Source organism: Pelodiscus sinensis, chromosome 30 (assembly GCF_052426305.1).
Source record: "Pelodiscus sinensis isolate ZL-2025 chromosome 30, ASM5242630v1, whole genome shotgun sequence".
Lineage (NCBI taxonomy): Eukaryota > Metazoa > Chordata > Testudines > Trionychidae > Pelodiscus > Pelodiscus sinensis.
Genome location: NC_143081.1, coordinates 1,065,595 through 1,087,500, shown reverse-complemented (window position 1 = coordinate 1,087,500; position 21,906 = coordinate 1,065,595). Strand labels below are relative to the sequence as shown.

Genomic DNA, 21,906 nt, shown 5'->3' with positions numbered 1-21,906 from the left:
GCCCTGCCCCCCAGCCCTGCCGGGGCCCCTCACCCCGCTGCCCTGCCCCCCAGCCCTGCCGGGGCCCCTCATCCTGCCGCCCTGCCCCCCAGCCCTGCCGGGGCCCCTCACCCGCTGCCCTGCCCCCCAGCCCTGCCGGGGCCCCTCATCCTGCCGCCCTGCCCCCCAGCCCTGCCGGGGCCCCTCACCCCGCTGCCCTGCCCCCCAGCCCTGCCGGGGCCCCTCATCCTGCCGCCCTGCCCCCCAGCCCTGCCGGGGCCCCTCACCCCGCTGCCCTGCCCCCCAGCCCTGCCGGGGCCCCTCATCCTGCCGCCCTGCCCCCCAGCCCTGCCGGGGCCCCTCACCCGCTGCCCTGCCCCCCAGCCCTGCCGGGGCCCCTCACTCCCGCCCTGCAGCCTCTGCCCCACAACCCTGGGTGACAGAGCACATGGTGGGGTGGGGGGCTGGGTCATGGCATGGATTCAGGGCTTTTGCTGGGGTGGGGTATAAGGTGATAATTTTGAGCTGGGGGGCCGGGGTCAGAGCAGGGGTGCAGGGTAGGTCTCAATGGGCCTGTGTGGGTGATGGGGCTGACTGTATGTATGGGTGGAGGATGGGGTTGATGAGGCAGATGTGGGAGGGGGGACTGTGTGGGGGTGGGTGATGGGTTGGTGTGGGGCAGATGGGGACAGAGGCACTGTGTGGGGGTGGAGGATGGGTCAGTGTGGGGCAGATGTGGGCGGGGGGACTGTGTGGGGGTGGAGGATGGGTTGGTGTGGGGACTGTGTGGGGGTGGAGGATGGGTCGGTGTAGGGCAGATGTGGGCGGGGAGACTGTGTGGGGGTGGAGGATGGGTTGGTGTGGGGACTGTGTGCGGGTGGGCGATGGGTTGGTGTGGGGCAGATGCGGGCGGGGGGACTGTGTGGGGGTGGAGGATGGATTGGTGTGGGGACTGTGTGGGGGTGGAGGATGGGTCGGTGTGGGACAGATGTGGGCGGGGGGACTGTGTGGGGGTGGGTGATGGGTTGGTGTGGGGACTGTGTGGTGGTGGAGGATGGGTCGGTGTGGGGCAGATGTGGGCGGGGGGACTGTGTGGGGGTGGGCGATGGGTTGGTGTGGGGCAGATGCGGGCGGGGGGACTGTGTGGGGGTGGGAGATGGGTTGGTGTGGGGCAGATGTGAGCGGGGGGACTGTGTGGGGGTGGGTGATGGTTTGGTGTGGGGACTGTGTGGGGGTGGAGGATGGGTCGGTGTGGGGCAGATGTGGGCGGGGGGACTGTGTGGGGGTGGAGGATGGGTTGGTGTGGGGACTGTGTGAGGGTGGGCGATGGGTTGGTGTGGGGCAGATGTGGGCGGGGGCACTGTGTGGGGGTGGAGGATGGGTTGGTGTGGGGACTGTGTGAGGGTGGGTCTCTGGACCCCCCTGACTCTCCCTGTCCCCAGGCCTGGCTGCAGCACTATGGCTACCTCCCCCCCGGCGACCTGCGGACCCACACGCAGCGCTCACCCCAGTCCCTGTCAGCCGCCATCGCCGCCATGCAGCGCTTCTACGGCCTGCAGATCACGGGCACCGCCGACGACGAAACCATCAGGTGGGTCCCCCCGTGCCCTGGAAAGCTGCCTCCAGGGAACCCGCCTGCCAGTGGGCATGTCCTCAGGGCTCAGTGGGTCCCAAGCACGTTGGATTCTAGCCCCATGAGCGGTCAATGGGAGTTGGGCACCGATGGACGTTGGTTCTAGCCCCATGAGCGGTCAATGGGAGTTGGGCACCGATGGACGTTGGTTCTAGCCCCATGAGGGGTCAATGGGAGTTGGGCACCGATGGACGTTGATTCTAGCCCCATGAGCGGTCAATGGGAGTTGGGCACCGATGGACGTTGGTTCTAGCCCCATGAGGGGTCAATGGGAGTTGGGCACCGATGGACGTTGGTTCTAGCCCCATGAGGGGTCAATGGGAGTTGGGCACCGATGGACGTTGGTTCTAGCCCCATGAGGGGTCAATGGGAGTTGGGCACCGATGGACGTTGATTCTAGCCCCATGAGCGGTCAATGGGAGTTGGGCACCGATGGACGTTGGTTCTAGCCCCATGAGGGGTCAATGGGAGTTGGGCACCGATGGACGTTGGTTCTAGCCCCATGAGGGGTCAATGGGGGTTGGACACCGATGGACGTTGGTTCTAGCCCCATGAGGGGTCAATGGGGGTTGGACACCGATGGACGTTGGTTCTAGCCCCATGAGGGGTCAATGGGGGTTGGACACCGATGGACGTTGGTTCTAGCCCCATGAGGGGTCAATGGGGGTTGGACACCGATGGACGTTGATTCTAGCCCCATGAGCGGTCAATGGGGGTTGGGCACCGATGGACGTTGGTTCTAGCCCCATGAGCGGTCAATGGGAGTTGGACACCGATGGACGTTGGTTCTAGCCCCATGAGCGGTCAATGGGAGTTGGACACCGATGGACGTTGGTTCTAGCCCCATGAGGGGTCAATGGGGGTTGGGCACCGATGGATGTTCCCCATAAGGATTTTCCCAAACTGGTGCGCATCATTTTAGCCACGGAGCAGAGGCAGGACAGGGGAGGAGCTTTGCGCCATTCGGCGAGCAGGGGGTTACCCCACGGCCGCACACTGGCAGGCTCACGGAGGGCAGGGGGCGGACACCTGTGTTCTAGTCCCAGGGGCAACGACCTGGCCCCTCCCCCGCTCACCCTTCCCCTCCCCCCACCAGGGCCATGAAGCGGCCCCGCTGCGGCGTCCCGGACAAGTTCGGGGCTGAGATCAAGGCCAACGTGCGGCGCCGGCGCTACGCCATCCAGGGCCTGAAATGGCAGCACAACGAGATCAGCTTCTGGTGAGGGGCCAGGCCTGGGGGGGCATGGGGCAATGGGGTCACTGGGGGGCATGGGGCATTGGGTGGGTGCTGAGAGGGCTGGCGGGGGACACAGGGAGTTGAGTGGGTGCTGGGAGACCATGCTGAGGGATCTTTGGGGTAGTGACTGGCCTGTGGGGTGTGTGGGTCTGGGGGCATTGGACATGTGCTGGGGGCTTTGTGGGGCATTGAGTGGATACTGGAGAGGCCATGGCATTGGGTGGGCCTTGCTGGGAGGGAGTGACAGGCCTGTGGGGGCCGTGGGGCAGCAAACGTGGGGTGGGGGAGGCTGCGCAGGGGCCACGGGGCAGTGCCGGGGGAGGGGCACGTGGGTCTGACCCAGGCTGCCCCCTCCCCCCGCCCCCCAGCATCCAGAATTACACCCCCAAGGTGGGCGAGGCGGCCACGTTCCAGGCCATCCGCCGGGCCTTCGAGGTGTGGGCGGCGGCCACGCCGCTGCGCTTCCGCGAGGTGCCCTACGCCCACGTGCACCAGGGCCGGGCCCCCCAGGCCGACATCATGATCTTCTTCGCCGAGGGCTTCCACGGCGACAGCACCCCCTTCGACGGCGAGGGCGGCTTCCTGGCCCACGCCTACTTCCCCGGCCCCCACATTGGCGGCGACACCCACTTCGACCTGGCCGAGCCCTGGACCGTCCGCAACGACGACCTCAACGGTGAGATGGGGGGGAGGGCAGGAGACGCTGGGAAACTCCCCTCCCCTGACTCACTGACTCAGCCCCGGTCACGGGTCCGCTTCCCCTTTCTGCCCCGTGGGACTGCCCACCTACCTTAGCCAGCCGGGCCCGGGGACCAGAGCAGTGCCCCCTCCCGGGGACATGACCTGGGCCCCATTCCTGGCCCCCCGCCAGCCCTCCGCGGGTCCCATTCCCAAGAGACTTGGGGGGCCTCGAACATGGGGACCCGTTCCCAGAGAGAGGCAGGGTGTCCTCCAGCTGACGTCCCTGTTCCCCGGTGGCCGTGGCGCTGGTGACGTCCCCGTTCCCCAGTGGCCGTGGCGCTGGTGACGTGCCCGTTCCCCGGTGGCCGTGGTGCTGGTGACGTCCCTGTTCCCCGGTGGCCGTGGCGCTGGTGACGTCCCCGTTCCCCGGTGGCCGTGGTGCTGGTGATGTCCCTGTTCCCCGGTGGCCGTGGTGCTGGTGACATCCCTGTTCCCCGGTGGCCGTGGCGCTGGTGACGTCCCTGTTCCCCGGTGGCCGTGGCGCTGGTGACGTGCCCGTTCCCCGGTGGCCGTGGCGCTGGCGACGTCCCTGTTCCCCGGTGGCCGTGGCGCTGGTGACGTCCCTGTTCCCCGGTGGCCGTGGTGCTGGTGACGTGCCCGTTCCCCGGTGGCCGTGGCGCTGGTGACGTCCCCGTTCCCCGGTGGCCGTGGCGCTGGTGACGTCCCCGTTTCCCGGTGGCCGTGGCGCTGGTGACGTCCCCGTTCCCTGGTGGCCGTGGTGCTGGTGACGTCCCTGTTCCCCGGTGGCCATGGCGCTGGTGACGTCCCTGTTCCCCGGTGGCCGTGGCGCTGGTGACGTGCCCGTTCCCCGGTGGCCGTGGCGCTGGTGACGTCCCCGTTCCCCGGTGGCCGTGGCGCTGGTGACGTCCCCGTTTCCCGGTGGCCGTGGCGCTGGTGACGTCCCCGTTCCCCGGTGGCCGTGGTGCTGGTGACATCCCCGTTCCCTGGTGGCCGTGGCGCTGGTGACGTCCTCGTTTCCCGGTGGCCGTGGCGCTGGTGACGTGCCCGTTCCCCGGTGGCTGTGGCGCCGGTGACGTCCCCGTTCCCCGGTGGCCGTGGCGCTGGTGACATCCCCGTTCCCCGGTGGCCGTGGCGCTGGTGACGTCCCCGTTTCCCGGTGGCCGTGGCGCTGGTGACGTCCCCATTCCCTGGTGGCCGTGGCGCTGGTGACGTCCCCGTTCCCCGGTGGCCGTGGTGCTGGTGACATCCCCGTTCCCCGGTGGCCGTGGCGATGGTTCCCTGTGGCCGTGGCGATGGTGACGTCCCCGTTCCCCGGTGGCCGTGGCGATGGTGACATCCCCGTTCCCTGGTGGCCATGGCGCTGGTGACGTCCTCGTTTCCCGGTGGCTGTGGCGCTGGTGACGTCCCCGTTCCCTGGTGGCCATGGCGATGGTGACATCCCATGTTTCCTGGTGGCCGTGGCGACGGTGACATCCCCGTTCCCCAGTGGCCGTGGCGCTGGTGACGTCCCCGTTCCCTGGTGGCCATGGCGATGGTGACATCCCATGTTTCCTGGTGGCCGTGGCGACGGTGACATCCCCGTTCCCTGGTGGCCATGGCGCTGGTGACGTCCCCATTCCCCGGTAGCCGTGACGCTGGTAACGTGCCCGTTCCCCGGTGGCCGTGGCGATGGTGACATCCCATGTTTCCTGGTGGCCATGGCGATGGTGACGTCCCCGTTCCCCGGTGGCCGTGGCGCTGGTGACGTGCCTGTTCCCCGGTGGCCGTGGCGCTGGTGACGTGCCTGTTCCCCGGTGCTGGTGACGTCCCCGTTCCTCAGTGGCCATGGCCACCCACTGACCCTGCCGCTCTCCCAGGGAACGACATCTTCCTGGTGGCTGTGCACGAACTGGGCCACGCGCTGGGGCTGGAGCATTCGAACGACCCCTCGGCCATCATGGCCCCCTTCTACCAGTGGATGGACACTGAGAACTTCGTGCTGCCGGACGACGACCGGCGCGGCATCCAGCAGCTCTACGGTGGGACCCCCACCCCCGAGCCCCCTGCCCGCCCCCCCCGACCCCCACGCCGGCCGTTAACCCGCTTCTTCCCTTTGCCCAGGGAGCCAGGCAGGGGCCCCCACCAAGCTGCCCCCGGTGCCCCGCACCACGGTCCGGCCCCACGTGCCCGACCGGCCTGACAACCCCCCGTACGGCCCCAACATCTGCGACGGGAACTTCGACACCATCGCCGTCCTGCGCGGGGAGATGTTCGTCTTCAAGGTGGGGGAAGCTGTGGGGCGGGAGTGGGGGGCACTGGCAGAGCTGTGGGGCAGGGGCTGTGGGGCAGGGTGAGAGGTGCCGGCAGGGCCGTGGGGCAGGGCAAGAGGTGCTGGCAGGGCCGTGGGGCAGGGCGAGAGGTGCTGGCAGGGCCGTGGGGCAGGGCAAGAGGTGCTGGCAGGGCCGTGGGGCAGGGCGAGAGGTGCTGCAGGGCTGTGGGGCAGGGCGAGAGGTGCCAGCAGGGCCGTGGGGCAGGGCGAGAGGTGCTGGCAGGGCCGTGGGGCAGGGCCGTGGGGCAGGACGAGAGGTGCCAGCAGGGCCGTGGGGCAGGGCGAGAGGTGCCAGCAGGGCCGTGGGGCAGGACGAGAGGTGCCGGCAGGGCCGTGGGGCAGGCCGAGGGGCAGGGCCGTGGGGCAGGGTGAGAGGTGCCGGCAGGGCCGTGGGGCAGGGTGAGAGGTGCCGGCAGGGCCGTGGGGCAGGCCGAGGGGCAGGGCCGTGGGGCAGGGCGAGAGGTGCCGGCAGGGCCGTGGGGCAGGCCGAGGGGCAGGCCGTGGGGCAGGCCGAGGGGCGCCGGCCGAGCACTGAGACTCTCTCCGGCCCAGGAGCGCTGGTTCTGGCGTGTGCGGAGCGGCCGGGTGATGGACGGGTACCCACTGCCCATCGGCCAGTTCTGGGTCGGCCTCCCGGCCTCCATCAACACGGCCTACGAGCGGAAGGACGGGAAATTCGTCTTCTTCAAAGGTACCGGGACGGGAGCCTTCGCCCTCTGGGGCGCTGGGCGGGGGGAGGGGATGGGGGGATGCTGGAGACCAGATGGGACGCCGGCCGGTGGGGAGGGGGGACGGAGATGGCCGTCTGGGGGGGATGGGATGCCGGGGGGGGGGGGGAAGAGACGCCGGGGAGACGGGATGCCCGTGGGGCGATAGGATGTTGGTGGGGGGGATAGGATGCCGCCAGGGGGGACGGGATGCCTGTGGGGGGGTCAGGACGCCGGGGGGTCAGGATGCCTGTGGGGCGATAGGATGTTGGTGGGGGGGTAGGGATGCCTGCGGGGGGGGGTCAGGACGCCGGGGGGTCAGGATGCCTGTGGGGCGATAGGATGTTGGTGGGGGGGTTGGGATGCCCGCGGGGGGGTCAGGACGCCGGGGGGGTCAGGACGCCGGGGGGGCGATAGGATGTTGGTGGGGGGTTGGGATGCCCGCGGGGGGGTCAGGACGCCGGGGGTCAGGATGCCTGTGGGGCGATAGGATGTTGGTGGGGGGGTAGGGATGCCCGCGGGGGGGTCAGGATGCCGGGGGGTCACGCCGGGGGTCAGGATGCCGGGGGCGATAGGATGCCGCCGGGGGGGACGGGACGCCGGGGGGCGATAGGATGCCCGCGGGGGGGTCAGGACTCCAGGGGGGTCAGGACGCCGGTGGGGGGGTCAGGACGCCTGTGGGGCGATAGGATGTTGGTGGGGGGGTTGGGATGCCCGGGGGGGGGGGGGGTCAGGACGCCGGGGGGTCAGGACGCCGGGGGGGCGATAGGATGTTGGTGGGGGGGTTGGGATGCCCGCGGGGGGGTCAGGACGCCGGGGGGTCAGGACGCCTGTGGGGCGATAGGATGCCGCCAGGGGGGACAGGATGCCCACGGGGGGGTCAGGATGCCGGGGGGTCAGGACGCCTGTGGGGCGATAGGATGCCGCCAGGGGGGACAGGATGCCTGCGGGGGGGTCAGGACGCCGGGGGGGCGATAGGATGCCGCCGGGGGGGACGGGACGCCGGTGGGGGGGTCAGGACGCCTGTGGGGTGATAGGATGCCGCCAGGGGGGACAGGATGCCCGCGGGGGGGTCAGGACGCCAGGGGGGTCAGGACGCCGGTGGGGGGGTCAGGACGCCCGTGGGGCGACAGGATGCCGCCGGGGGGGGACGGGACGCCGGTGGGGGGCCGAGCGGACAGGGGACTGACCGGGCCCCCCGCCCCACAGGCGACAAGCACTGGGTGTTCGACGAGGCCGTCCTGCAGCCGGGGTACCCCAAGCCCCTGCGGGAGCTGGGCCGGGGGCTCCCCACCGATCGCATCGACGCCGCCCTCTTCTGGATGCCCAACGGGAAAACCTACTTCTTCCGGGGCAGCAAGTCAGTGCCAGGCCCCCGCCGGGCCCCCCTCCCCCTCGGCCCCCCGCTGCCCCCCCCGTTCTGAGCCCCACTCCCCCCACAGGTATTACCGGTTCAACGAGGAGAGCCGCAAGGTGGACGAGGAGTACCCCAAGAACGTCGCCGTCTGGGAGGGTGTCCCCGAGTCGCCCCGCGGGGCCTTCATGGGCAGCGATGAAGGTACGGCGCAGACATGGGGGGCGGGGGGGGTTCGGACATTACGGGGAGCGGGGTGAGGTCAGGTGGCTTCGAAGGGCCCCACTAACCAGTCTCTGCTTTGTCCCCCTCTTCCTGCCACTCCCCGTCTGTCCCTCCCCCGCCCCGGTCCGGCTGTTCCTGTCGGGGCCTCTGCCCGCCTCCTCCCGTCCGTCCGTCTGGCCCTGGGTCCGTCTGGCCCTGCGTCCGTCCGTCTGTCCCTGCGTCTGTCCGTCTGGCCCTGCGTCCGTCTGTCTCCTCCCGTCCGTCCGTCTGTCCCTGGGTCCGTCTGGCCCTGGGTCCGTCTGTCTACTCCCGTCCGTCTGTCTGTCCCTGGGTCCATCTGTCCCTGTGTCCATCTGTCTACTCCCGTCCGTCTGTCTGTCCCTGCGTCCGTCCGTCTCCTCCCGTCCGTCTGGCCCTACGTCCGTCCGTCTCCTCCCGTCCGTCTGTCCCTGTGTCCGTCCGTCTCCTCCCGTCCGTCTGGCCCTGTGTCCGTCCGTCTCCTCCCATCCGTCTGTCCCTGCGTCCGTCCGTCTCCTCCCGTCCGTCTGTCCCTGTGTCCGTCCGTCTCCTCCCGTCCGTCTGGCCCTGTGTCCGTCCGTCTCCTCCCATCCGTCTGTCCCTGCGTCCGTCCGTCTCCTCCCGTCCGTCTGTCCCTGTGTCCGTCCGTCTCCTCCCGTCCGTCTGGCCCTGCGTCCGTCCGTCTCCTCCCATCCGTCTGGCCCTGCGTCCGTCCGTCTCCTCCCATCCGTCTGGCCCTGTGTCCGTCCGTCTCCTCCCGTCCGTCTGGCCCTGTGTCCGTCCGTCTCCTCCCATCCGTCTGGCCCTGCGTCCGTCCGTCTCCTCCCGTCCGTCTGTCCCTGTGTCCGTCCGTCTCCTCCCATCCGTCTGTCCCTGTGTCCGTCCGTCTCCTCCCATCCGTCTGGCCCTGCGTCCGTCCGTCTCCTCCCGTCCGTCTGGCCCTGTGTCCGTCCGTCTCCTCCCGTCTGTCTGTCCCTGGGTCCGTCTGGCCCTGTGTCCACCCGTCTCCTCCCGTCCGTCTCCTCCCATCTGTCTGTCCCTGCGTCCGTCTGTCTCCTCCCATCCGTCTGTCCCTGGGTCTGTCTGTCCCTGCGTCCGTCTGTCTCTGGGTCCGTCCCCACGTCTGGCCATGCACCGGTCACTTCCCATCTGGTCCGGTGTCCATGTGGCCGTCTGTCTCTCCCCATCTCTCTCTCCGGCTCTCCCCGTGTCCGTCCGTCTGTCCCTGCAGCCTTCACCTATTTCTACAAGGGCGGCCGGTACTGGAAATTCAACAACCAGCAGCTGCGGGTGGAGCCGGGGTACCCCAAGTCGGCGCTGCGGGACTGGCTGGGCTGCGGGGGCGGCCGGCGCGAGGACGAGGAGCGGGAGGAGACCGAGGTCATCGTCATCGAGGTGGACGAGGCCGGGGGCGGGACGGGGGGCGTGGCCGCCGTGGTGGTGCCCGTCCTGCTGCTGCTCTGTGCCCTGGCGCTGGGCGCTGCCGTCCTGGTCTTCAAGCTCCGCGGCACCCCCAAGCGGCTGCTGCACTGCCAGCGCTCCCTGCTGGACAAGGTGTGAGGGGCGGGGCTCCCTGGCCCCGCCCCTGCCCCGCCCCTCCCGGACAAAGCACGAGGGGCGGGGCTCCCCCGGCTCCTCCCCCCGGCGCCGCCCCCTGCTGCACAGCCAGTGCCCCTGCTGGACCAGGTGGGAGAGGCGGGGCTTCTCTCTGGTTCCTCCCCTGAAGCTCCTCCCCTTCCCTGCAGGACAAGATGTGAAGGGTCAGGGCTTCCCTTTGGCCCCTCCCCCTTGGGAACCTTCCCTCCTGCTCCCCCTCCCCGAGCGTGCTGAGCACGCTCAGTGACCCCTCCCCTCGTGTGACCATGTGTCCTTTGACCTCTGGGGAAAGGTCAAAGTTCAGGCCTTTCTGCTTCCCCTATGCCCTCTCAACTTTCGCCTCACCAGGGGAAAGCCAATGGGAGAGGCCAGTGTGACTCCACCCACAGGTCAAGCAGGCTCCTCCCCCACCCCCACAATCCTGGGCATACGATGCAGCCAATCAGCTTGGTTCCATGTTCCCTCTTTGGCGGGTTGAGTTGGGCTGAGTCTCCCATTGGTCTGTGTCCAAAGGGGGCGGGGCCATCTGTGGAACGGAGGCCCCTGGTTGGCCCTCAGGTACTTTAGGCGGGGCCTTGGGAACCCAGGGGCGGGTGAAGCCACAGAGAGGGGGCGGAGCCATAGGACCGATGGGGGTGGAGCTTTAGGGAGGGGCGGGGCTTTAGCACTAAAATGGCTGGCTCTCTGCAGAGGAGGGGGCTTTGCATTCCAATAGGCGGGGCTATGCAAATAAAAGGGCTTTTGCATTCCAGTGGGCCGGGCTATGCAGATGACGGTCACTGCGCAGTCCAGTGGGTAGCTGCGTCAGACCAATGGGCGGGGCTATGTAGATGAGGGGGAGAGCGACAGATCGAGGAGCAGGGGATGATGGGAAAATGAGCAGGACGCAGCATGAGGTAGTTGGGGGGCAGAGCCAAATGGAGGCAACCCCATACACTCTGCTTAGGAGAGAATCTAGGGGTGTAGCGCCGGGGCTGGGGGTGTGGCTGGCCCCCACTTGGGGGGCTGGCCACGGGTGAAGCGTGGGGCCCAGGTGAAGGGGCTGGTTTGGCGGAACAAGGGTCAAATTTTGGGGGTCTCCCCCTCTTTCCAGTTTCAGGGGGTGTTGTGTGTGGGGGGGTTATTTGTTATTTTTTATGTATAATTTTTTTTAATAAAAAACTTAATTATTCGATAGAAAAGGCAATGAACCGAGACCAGCGTATTCGCGGGGGATGGGCTGTATTGGGGCGCGGGTGGGTGCCTGCGCCTGAAGTCCCGCTGGCCGGGGCCAGGGCCCGGTTCCGCCCCCGCCCCGGAGCGATTTGCACCCGGATGTTTGGAAAGCGCAGGAGTCAGTCTCTCTGTGAGGTGGGGTGTTCGGGTTTCCAGTGTGTCGCTGCGCTCCGTTCTGGGGAAGTGGGTAATGGAGACGAGGGCTTTAGGCATCGCTTGGGGACCCAGGGGCCAGTAACACTCCCACGCTTTTAGTCCTGCGATTTCGCTCTTCCCAGAAATGCCCGCTTCCGAGGATTTCTTATTCCTCCGCTTTTCGCGGACGAGGTATCCACCCTGCAGGGGAATTTCTGTCAGCCTGCACGGGGCAGGAATTTCCAGTCCCTTCCCCCCGGGGAAACTGAAGTGGAATGCCAGTAATTGCGTTTCCACACACTTGCGGGGTGTGTGTGTGTGTGTGAGCAACTTTCCCTGTTTTCAAACCTCTGGGCTACGGCGACATTGGCATGATCTTGCGCAAATACGCTTTACCGCAAGTGTAGCCAGACCTGAGCGTGTTTTTGTGCAAGATCGCGCCAGTGTAGACGCAGCTCTAGAGCGTGAGGAAAGTTAACAGACTCGCACTGCAGCTTCTCAAGGTGTTTATTAGCAATGAGTTGGCTATTCATTACTGATTGTCATTAAAAGTCACTCCATTTTCTAATTCTCTTCAGCAGGGAACTGTAATGAACCCCTAAATTCTCCCTTCAAAACTCTGGTTTGGGAGTTTAAACACCCCAAGAATTGTTTAGCATTTTTATCGGCTCCCAAGGAGCGATCTGCCTTCCATCCCGCTAATATTTCCAAAGCGCTTGGCTGGCCCTAAGGAAACCGGTGCCAGGCGCACTGAAGCAGCAAGCCGTGTTTTCATTGCTCAATAACCCGGCATTTTCCCTCTCGAAGAGAAACAGCCATTTGGGTGAGGACAGTTTGGGCTTTTCTGCTCTTTTGGAGAAGGTGCTGAATTTCCTCGGCTCCGTTTTACTACGAATTGTGAAACATTCGTAAGAAGCCATTTCCCGGACTAAAAACATGGGAGGAAAAATGGCCACCTTCCTTCTTGAGTAGTTCCCAACGAATACCTTGTAAGTCAGCCCTCCCGAAATCCACCCTCGCTGGGCGCGCCCCGCCCGCTGCAGGGTGCACACAAAGGAGCTGAAGTGTGGATTGGCTCTGTCCCGACTGGCAGCGCACACCCAGGGGGAGTTTCGTAAGCAGCCGGCGTTTTTACACAACCTTGTGGTTTCGCGGGATGGTGTTGTGTGACTCGAGCCGTTTCCCCAGGGACTCAATTGCGACATTCCAGCTTTTCTTCTCCTTCCACTGCTGGGAATAAACAAGCCCCCGTTTCGGGGAGACCTCGAGACACAGAAGGAGGCTCCGCGTGTCCTCCCAGCGCTCGCTCCTGGCCTGCTGGAAGCGGCTCCAGGGTCTCGTGCGTGCAAGCAGGCGGAGCCAGACCGGGGGAAACGAGGACGCTTCGGGGTTTTTTGTTTTTTAAAGAAAAATCAAAACGAATAAAAACTGAAATTTTGTTTTGCAAACTAACGAGTGAGCTTTCTAAAGGGGGAGGGTGGAGGGGGAGGGGCAGAGATTGGGGGCTGCCCAGGGCTGGGCTAAGAGCGGCCTGCATGTCGAAATGAGGGGCACCAGCAAGGCTGGGGGGGGGCAACCTTGGGCTGGCAGGGGCTGCAGGTGTGGAGTGAGGGGCACCTGCAGGGCTGGGGAACAGGGGCTGCGGGTTGGGGTGGGGCCTGCGGGTCGGGCTGGGGGGGCCCAGCAGGGCTGGGGGGCAGGGCCTGCGGGTCGGGGGGCCCAGCAGGGCTGGGGGGCAGGGCCTGCGAGCTGGGGTGGGGGAGTCTGGCAGGGCTGGGGGGCAGGGCCTGCGGGTCGGGGTGGGAGGGTCTGGCAGGGCTGGGGGGCAGGGCCTGCGGGTCGGGGGGTCCAGCAGGGCTGGGGGGCAGGGGCTGCGGGTCGGGGGGCCCAGCAGGGCTGGGGGGCAGGGGCTGCGGGTCAGGGGGCCCAGCAGGGCTGGGGGGCAGAGCCTGCGGGTTGGGGTGGGGGGGGTCGGGCAGGGCTGGGGGGCAGGGCCTGCGTGCTGGAGTGGGGGGGTCTGGCAGGCAGGGCCTGCGTGCTGGGGTGGGGGGGTCGGCAGGGCTGGGGGGCAGGGCCTGCGTGCTGGGGTGGGGGAGTCTGGCAGGGCTGGGGGGCAGGGCCTGCGGGCTGGGGGCAGGGCCTGCGTGCTGAGGTGGGGGGGTCGGCAGGGCTGGGGGGTAGGGCCTGCGTGCTGGGGTGGGGGGGTCTGGCAGGGCTGGGGGGCAGGGCCTGCGGGCTGGGGGGGGCCGGCAGGGCTGGGGGGCAGGGCCTGCGTGCTGGGGTGGGGGGGTCTGGCAGGGCTGGGGGGCAGGGCCTGCGTGCTGGGGTGGGGGGGTCGGCAGGGCTGGGGGGCAGGGCCTGCGTGCTGGGGGGGTCGGCAGGGCCGGGGGGCAGGGCCTGCGTGCTGGGGTGGGGGGGTCTGGCAGGGCTGGGGGGCAGGGCCTGCGGGCTGGGGGGGGGTCGGCAGGGCTGGGGGGCAGGGCCTGCGAGCTGGGGTGGGGGAGTCTGGCAGGGCTGGGGGGCAGGGCCTGCGTGCTGGGGTGGGGGGGTCTGGCAGGGCTGGGGGGCAGGGCCTGCGTGCTGGGGGGGTCGGCAGGGCCGGGGGGCAGGGCCTGCGTGCTGGGGTGGGGGGGTCTGGCAGGGCTGGGGGGCAGGGCCTGCGGGCTGGGGGGGTCGGCAGGGCCGGGGGGCAGGGCCTGCGTGCTGGGGGGGTCGGCAGGGCCGGGGGGCAGGGCCGTGGGCGATGAGTCGCCCGGCGCGGGCCCTGCGGTGCAGACACCGTGACGTGGCTCTCGCCGCGGTTTCCCCTTTTCCGATCTCCAGAGGTTCCGGCCGGACTCAGGCCCCTGCGCCAGAGCCGGGGGGGCAGGCCGGGCACGGGGGGGGCTGGTGGCTCGCCCAGTCGCCCCTCCCCCAGGGCTGGCTGCCTTCCCCCAGTCCCGTGAGCCGGGCGCGGCGCCCAGGCGATGAAGTCACCCGCAGCGGTGGCCCCACATCTGGAAGCAATTACCGGGGGGGGGGGGGGGGGATTGCAAAACAGCTGGAGCCTTTAAGGGGGGGGAGGGGATGGATCCACCCCCCAGCCCAAAGCTCCCACTGCCCAAGTCTGCAGACCAAACCCTTGAGAGGGGGCAGGGCGGCGGGGGGGGGGGGTTCATCTTCCCCAATTCCGCCTGCTCCTCCGCCAGGAAACACTTGGAAAACAGCAACAGCAGGGGCTGTGGGGCAGGGGGTCACAGCGAGGAGCAGGGCTGGGCTGTGGGGCAGGGGGTCACAGCGAGGAGCAGGGCTGGGCTGGGGGGGGAAGGGGGTCACAGCGAGGAGCAGGGCCGGGCTGGGGGGGGCGGGGGGAAGGGGGTCACAGCGAGGAGCAGGGCTGGGCTGGGGGGGGCGGGGGAAGGGGGTCACAGCGAGGAGCAGGGCTGGGCTGGGGGGGCGGGGGAAGGGGGTCACAGTGAGGGGCAGGGCCGGGCTGGGGGGGGGGGGGAAGGGGGTCACAGCGAGGAGCAGGGCCGGGCTGGGGGGGGCGGGGGCAGGGGGTCACAGCGAGGAGCAGGGCTGGGCTGGGGGGGGAAGGGGGTCACAGCGAGGAGCAGGGCTGGGCTGGGGGGGGAAGGGGGTCACAGCGAGGAGCAGGGCCGGGCTGGGGGGGGGGGGGGAAGGGGGTCACAGCGAGGAGCAGGGCTGGGCTGGGGGGGGCGGGGGAAGGGGGTCACAGTGAGGGGCAGGGCCGGGCTGGGGGGGCGGGGGAAGGGGGTCACAGCGAGGAGCAGGGCCGGGCTGGGGGGGCGGGGGGGAAGGGGGTCACAGCGAGGAGCAGGGCTGGGCTGGGGGGGGCGGGGGGAAGGGGGTCACAGCGAGGAGCAGGGCTGGGCTGGGGGGGGCGGGGGAAGGGGGTCACAGCGAGGAGCAGGGCTGGGCTGGGGGGGCGGGGGAAGGGGGTCACAGTGAGGGGCAGGGCCGGGCTGGGGGGGGCGGGGGAAGGGGGTCACAGCGAGGAGCAGGGCCGGGCTGGGGGGGGGGGGGAAGGGGGTCACAGCGAGGAGCAGGGCTGGGCTGGGGGGGGCGGGGGAAGGGGGTCACAGCGAGGGGCAGGGCCGGGCTGGGGAGGGGCGGGAGAAGGGGGTCACAGCGAGGGGCACGGCCGGGCTGGGGAGCAGGGGGCAGGAGCAAGGGGCACAGCAGGGTGGGGGAAGGAGGTCAGAGTGAGGGGCCAGCAAGGTGGGGGGAGATGAAGGGGCAGGCAGGCTGGGGGGCAGGGGCGGTGGGTCGGCGGGAGGGGCAGGCAGGCTGGGGGGCAGGGGCGGTGGGTCAGCGGGAGGGGCAGGCAGGAAGGTGACTCGTTTTCCCGTCCCCGCTGTTTCCTGCAGTGGGGGGGGGGTCACGTCCTGCCGAGGGGGGGAGGGGCGACATGAGGCTCGTGCTCCCCCAGGTTCCCCCCCCGGCGCGAGTGCAGCTCTCGGAGGCAGTGGGAGGGCTCAGGAGGTTTATTGGGGGGGCGGGCGCCGTGGGGCCCCCCCCTTGGGCTGCAGCCGGTTCCGCTTCTTGCTCTCCGTGGCCTCCTGCTGCTGGCGCTGCTGGTCCTGCCACCGCTGCCACCCCCGCTCCAGCTCCCCGCTCAGCATGGCCACGCGCCGCTGGGGGGGGACACGGTCAGGGGGGGTCCAGCTGCCCGCCCCCCCGCGCCAGCCTCCCGCCCCCCCCTGCGCCCGCCTCCCCGCGCCAGCCTCCCGCCCCCCCCGCTCCAGCTCCCCGCTCAGCATGGCCACGCGCCGCTGGGGGGGGACACGGTCAGGGGGGGTCCAGCCGCCCGCCCCCCCGCGCCAGCCACCCGCCCCCCCCCCGCTCCAGCTCCCCGCTCAGCATGGCCACGCGCTGCTGGGGGGGGACACGGTCAGGGGGGGTCCAGCCGCCCGCCCCCCCCCGCGCCAGCTCCCCGCTCAGCATGGCCACGCGCCGCTGGGGGGGGACACGGTCAGGGGGGGTCCAGCCGCCCGCCCCCCCGCCTGCCCCCCCGCGCCAGCTCCCCGCTCAGCATGGCCACGCACCGCTGGGGGGGGACACGGTCAGGGGGGGGTCCAGCCGCCCGCCCCCCCGCGCCAGCTCCCCGCTCAGCATGGCCACGCGCCGCTGGGGGGGGACACGGTCAGGGGGGGTCCAGCCGCCCGCCCCCCCACGCCAGCTCCCCGCTCAGCATGGCCACGCGCCGCTGGGGGGGGACACGGTCAGGGGGGGTCCAGCCGCCTGCCCCCCCGCGCCAGCTCCCCGCTCAGCATGGCCACGCGCCGCTGGGGGGGGACACGGTCAGGGGAGGTCCAGCCGCCCGCTCCCCCGCGCCAGCCGCCCGCCCCCCCCGCCCACTCTAACCGTTCGCCCCGCTGCCCCCTGTGCCAGCCACCCGCCCTGCCCCCCACTCTAACCACTCACCCCGCTGCACCTCCGCCCCCTGCTCTAACCACTAGCCCTGCTGCCCTCTGTGCCTGGGAGTCCCAGCCCCGCCCCCCTGCTCTAACCACTCACCCCACTGCCCTCCCCCCGCCCAGGAGTCCAGGCCCTGCCTCCTGCTCTAACCACTCGCCCCGCTGCCCCCCCCCACACCTGGGAGTCCTGCCCCCACCCCCTGCTCTAACCACTCACCACACTGCCTCCCCATGCCAGCAGGGAAGCCCGGCCCCCCACTTACCGCGAAGGCTTCGTCTTCCTGCTGCCGGCGGATCTGCCCCTTCCAGGGCGGGGCGGGGCGCCCGTCTGGGGGGAGCCGAGAAGTTAGTGACCCGAAACCTACCCCAGGCTCTCACCCCCCCGCTGTCACCACTGACCCCCACTGCCCGCGGGGGGGCCCAGGGGTCTGGGTTCTCAGCCCCCCGCTCTAACCACTGACCCCACTGCCCACGGGGGAGCCCAGGGGTCTGGGTTCTCACCCCCCCGCTGTAACCACTGACCCCCACTGCCCACGGGGGGGCCCAGGGGTCTGGGTTCTCAGCCCCCCGCTCTAACCACTGACCCCCACTGCCCACGGGGGGGCCCAGGGATCTGGGTTCTCACCCCCCCGCTCTAACCACTGACCCCCACTGCCCACCGGGGGGCCCAGGGGTCTGGGTTCTCACCCCCCCGCTGTAACCACTGACCCCACTGCCCACGGGGGGGCCCAGGGGTCTGGGTTCTCAGCCCCCCGCTCTAACCACTGACCCCCACTGCCCACGGGGGGGCCCAGGGATCTGGGTTCTCAGCCCCCCGCTCTAACCACTGACCCCCACTGCCCACCGGGGGGCCCAGGGGTCTGGGTTCTCAGCCCCCCGCTCTAACCACTGACCCCACTGCCCACGGGGGGGCCCAGGGATCTGGGTTCTCAGCCCCCCGCTGTAACCACTGACCCCCACTGCCCACGGGGGGGCCCAGGGATCTGGGTTCTCAGCCCCCCGCTGTAACCACTGACCCCCACTGCCCACGGGGGGGCCCAGGGGTCTGGGTTCTCAGCCCCCCGCTGTAATCACTGACCCCCACTGCCCACGGGGGGGCCCAGGGATCTGGGTTCTCAGCCCCCCGCTGTAACCACTGACCCCCACTGCCCACGGGGGGGCCCAGGGGTCTGGGTTCTCAGCCCCCCCGCTCTAACCACTGACCCCCACTGCCCACGGGGGGGCCCAGGGATCTGGGTTCTCAGCCCCCCCGCTCTAACCACTGACCCCCACTGCCCGCGGGGGGGCCCAGGGATCTGGGTTCTCAGCCCCCCGCTGTAACCACTGACCCCACTGCCCACGGGGGGGCCCAGGGATCTGGGTTCTCAGCCCCCCGCTCTAACCACTGACCCCCACTGCCCACGGGGGGGCCCAGGGGTCTGGGTTCTCACCCCCCCGCTCTAACCACTGACCCCCACTGCCCACGGGGGGGCCCAGGGATCTGGGTTCTCAGCCCCCCGCTCTAACCACTGACCCCCACTGCCCACGGGGGGGCCCAGGGGTCTGGGTTCTCACCCCCCCGCTGTAACCACTGACCCCCACTGCCCACGGGGGGGCCCAGGGATCTGGGTTCTCACCCCCCCGCTCTAACCACTGACCTCCACTGCCCACGCGGGGGCCCAGGGATCTGGGTTCTCACCCCCCCGCTCTAACCACTGACCCCCACTGCCCACGGGGGGGCCCAGGGATCTAGGTTCTCAGCCCCCCGCTCTAACCACTGACCCCCACTGCCCACGGGGGGGCCCAGGGATCTGGGTTCTCACCCCCCCGCTCTAACCACTGACCCCACTGCCCACGGGGGGGCCCAGGGATCTGGGTTCTCAGCCCCCCGCTCTAACCACTGACCCCCACTGCCCGCGGGGGGGCCCAGGGGTCTGGGTTCTCACCCCCCCGCTCTAACCACTGACCCCACTGCCCGCGGGGGGGCCCAGGGATCTGGGTTCTCACCCCCCCGCTCTAACCACTGACCCCCACTGCCCGCGGGGGGGCCCAGGGATCTGGGTTCTCACCCCCCCGCTCTAACCACTGACCCCCACTGCCCACGGGGGGGCCCAGGGGTCTGGGTTCTCACCCCCCCGCTCTAACCACTGACCTCCACTGCCCACGGGGGGGCCCAGGGATCTGGGTTCTCAGCCCCCCGCTCTAACCACTGACCCCACTGCCCATGGGGGGGCCCAGGGGTCTGGGTTCTCACCCCCCCGCTCTAACCACTGACCTCCACTGCCCACGGGGGGGCCCAGGGGTCTGGGTTCTCACCCCCCCGCTCTAACCACTGACCTCCACTGCCCACGGGGGGGCCCAGGGATCTGGGTTCTCAGCCCCCCGCTCTAACCACTGACCCCCACTGCCCACGGGGGGGCCCAGGGATCTGGGTTCTCAGCCCCCCGCTCTAACCACTGACCCCCACTGCCCACGGGGGGGCCCAGGGATCTGGGTTCTCACCCCCCCGCTCTAACCACTGACCCCCACTGCCCACGGGGGGGCCCAGGGATCTGGGTTCTCAGCCCCCCGCTCTAACCACTGACCCCCACTGCCCACGGGGGGGCCCAGGGATCTGGGTTCTCAGCCCCCCGCTCTAACCACTGACCCCACTGCCCACGGGGGAGCCCAGGGATCTGGGTTCTCAGCCCCCCGCTCTAACCACTGACCCCCACTGCCCACGGGGGGCCCAGGGATCTGGGTTCTCAGCCCCCCGCTCTAACCACTGACCCCCACTGCCCGCGGGGGGGCCCAGGGGTCTGGGTTCTCAGCCCCCCGCTGTAACCACTGACCCCACTGCCCACGGGGGGCCCAGGGATCTGGGTTCTCAGCCCCCCGCTCTAACCACTGACCCCACTGCCCACGGGGGGGCCCAGGGGTCTGGGTTCTCAGCCCCCCGCTCTAACCACTGACCCCCACTGCCCACGGGGGGGCCCAGGGATCTGGGTTCTCAGCCCCCCGCTCTAACCACTGACCCCCACTGCCCACGGGGGGGCCCAGGGGTCTGGGTTCTCAGCCCCCTGCTCTAACCACTGACCCCCACTGCCCGCGCAGAGGCAGGGCGAGGGGCCGGGCGCGGGGAGAGGGGGCGACTCACCGACGAAGGACCAGTCAGGCAGATCCCGCAGGGGCCCGTAGCCCTGGGGCCCGGGGGCCAGGCCCAGCCTGCGGCAGAGAGACGGAGGGTCACAGGGGGCCCAGAGCACCCCCACCCCCCACATCCCCCCCGCTCTCCAGCCCCCCCCGCCCCCCACATCCCCCCCGCTCTCCAGCCCCCCCCGCCCCCCACATCCCCCCCGCTCTCCAGCCCCCCCCGCCCCCCCACATCCCCCCGCTCTCCAGCCCCCCCGCCCCCCCACATCCCCCCCGCTCTCCAGCCCCCCCCGCCCCCCACATCCCCCCCGCTCTCCAGCCCCCCCGCCCCCCCACATCCCCCCCGCTCTCCAGCCCCCCCGCCCCCCACATCCCCCCCCGCTCTCCAGCCCCCCCGCCCCCCCACATCCCCCCGCTCTCCAGCCCCCCCCGCCCCCCCACATCCCCCCCGCTCTCCAGCCCCCCCCGACCCCCCAAATCCCCCCGCTCTCCAGCCTCCCCGACCCCCACATCCCTCCGCTCTCCAGCCCCCCCGCCCCCCACATCCCCCCCGCTCTCCAGCCTCCCCGACCCCCACATCCCCCCCGCTCTCCAGCCCCCCCGCCCCCCACATCCCCCCCGCTCTCCAGCCCCCCCCGACCCCCCAAATCCCCCCGCTCTCCAGCCCCCCCCGACCCCCCAAATCCCCCCGCTCTCCAGCCCCCCCCCCCCCCCACATCCCCCCGCTCTCCCCCCCAGCCCCCCCCCGCTCACCCCTCTCTCCAGCGCCCCAGGGCGGGGCGGGGGGGCCCCAGGTGCATCCGGCGGGGGGCGGGGCCCAGGCGCGGCGCTGCGGGGAAAGGGGGGTTAGAGGGGGGGTCTGTGAGGGGGCCCGCCCCCCGCCCCAGGCCCCGCCCCCAGCCTGGCCCCGCCCCCCGCGCCCCGCTCCCTACCCAGCCGGAGCGCGAGCGGCGCGGCCATCGGGACGGCAGCGGCGGCAGCACGTGGGGGCCGCGCATGCGCAGTGCGGCGGGTGGGCGCCGCCATGTCGGACATGGGCGCGCCCTGCGGGCGGCGCCATGGGGCCCGGGTGCGGACGTGGCAGCCGCCGTACGCGCGGGGGCCGCCATCTTGGATGTCGCCAGGGCGGGCGCCGCCATCTTGTACGGAAGGAGGGGGCGGGCCTTGGCCCGCCTCGCAGGAGGCCGCCACCTGGCGGCCAGACGTTCCGGAGCCGCGGCAGGGCTTGGAACCCAGGGGGGCCGCCATCTTGGCGCGCGGCGGGCAGGGCGCCGCCATGTTACTGAGGAGGCGGTGGGCGGCGCCATCTTGGTGAAGGGTCCCCATGAGGTCGCTCTCGTGGGAACGGGATTTCAGGGAGGGCGGGTCCCATTGGTGTCTTGATTGCAGATGGGGGCCGCCATTTTGCGTACGGAGCTAATGGGCGCCGCCATCTTGATTTCAGATGGGGGCCGCCATTGTTCGTACCGACCCGAATGGGCGCCGCCATCTTGCTAAGGGAGATTGAAAGGCGCCGCCATCTTGGAAGCGGATGTACGGCAGGCGCCGTGCGGCCGCGGCCATATTGGCACGTGACTTGTGGGTGACGCCATCTTGAAAGCACTTGCCTACGGCAGCGCAGAAGGGTCAATTGGCGGAATCTCCTCCCCGCGCCCCGGATGCACTGAGTTGTGCCCAGTCTCAGCCTAGGCCCTGCCCGGGGCGGGGGGGTGGGAGCCGGAAGGTCCTGCCTGGCTGGGCCGGGGACGCAGACGGGGCCTCCGAGCTGCAGCGGGGGCGGCAGGCCCCGGTCCGGCGGCGTTAACCTGTGGAACTCCCTGCCAGGGGACGGTGCCGGAAAAGCCTGGGATGGCTGGACGCACAGGCCGGGTCCCGTGCTGGCTACTGAGCAATCGGGTCCCGGCCCCAGACCCCGGCTCATGGCCCCGTGTCCGTCCCTGGCTGCTCTGGGCCTGGACAGGCCTTTGCTCCCAGCCGGCCAGGCCGGCCCTGCCAGGGCTCCCTGGGTCCCTTTCCGGCCCCCGGCCCAGCCCTTGTCGGTGAGGGGGGGGGAGGGCAAAGTCAGGGTCAGAGGTCACATCACAATGGCTCCGCTCATTTGGTTGTTCACCTCTGGGTAATTATTAATGAGGATGCTAATGAGCCTCCTTGGGGAACACCCCTGGGTCTGGTCCCTGGCTCTCTGGGGAGCAGGGGAACATCCCCATGGAGCACGGAGACTGTCGGGGCAAGTGTGCGGCACGGCGGCCCTGCTGCGGCAGGCACT

General features: G+C 70.4%; 3 protein-coding genes across 4 annotated transcripts in view; 1 reads left to right on the top strand and 2 right to left on the bottom strand.

Annotated features, from left to right (window-relative positions):
* The window catches only part of LRP10 (LDL receptor related protein 10), a 20,204-nt gene extending 18,697 nt beyond the window's left edge, over positions 1-1,507 (bottom strand). The window contains 1 exon segment of the mRNA XM_089774158.1: positions 1,486-1,507. Within this exon segment, the coding sequence (XP_089630284.1) occupies positions 1,486-1,507 (22 nt within the window).
* On the top strand, positions 1,422-12,557 carry MMP14 (matrix metallopeptidase 14). Its single transcript, XM_089774132.1, has 9 exons — positions 1,422-1,570; positions 2,709-2,831; positions 3,218-3,525; positions 5,408-5,569; positions 5,652-5,812; positions 6,412-6,550; positions 7,776-7,926; positions 8,009-8,124; positions 9,395-12,557. Exons 1-9 carry the CDS (start codon positions 1,515-1,517, stop codon positions 9,721-9,723), a joined length of 1,545 nt encoding a protein of 514 aa, XP_089630258.1. The 5' UTR covers positions 1,422-1,514; the 3' UTR covers positions 9,724-12,557.
* Positions 12,558-15,581: 3,024 nt separating this feature from the next.
* Positions 15,582-20,912, bottom strand: MRPL52 (mitochondrial ribosomal protein L52). 2 transcript variants are annotated; one of them, XM_089774249.1, is made up of 5 exons: positions 20,573-20,903; positions 20,394-20,469; positions 19,645-19,712; positions 16,793-16,857; positions 15,582-15,746 (listed from the first exon to the last, which is right to left on the bottom strand). In XM_089774249.1, the coding sequence occupies exons 1-5, from the start codon at positions 20,886-20,888 to the stop codon at positions 15,597-15,599; spliced, it is 675 nt and encodes a 224-aa protein (XP_089630375.1). In that variant the 5' UTR covers positions 20,889-20,903; the 3' UTR covers positions 15,582-15,596. The 2 variants fall into 2 exon arrangements, with proteins under 2 accessions (XP_089630375.1, XP_089630376.1); XM_089774250.1 differs by lacking the exon at positions 15,582-15,746 and adding an exon at positions 16,164-16,397 and having other exon boundaries at positions 20,573-20,912.
* Positions 20,913-21,906: the final 994 nt, after the last annotated feature.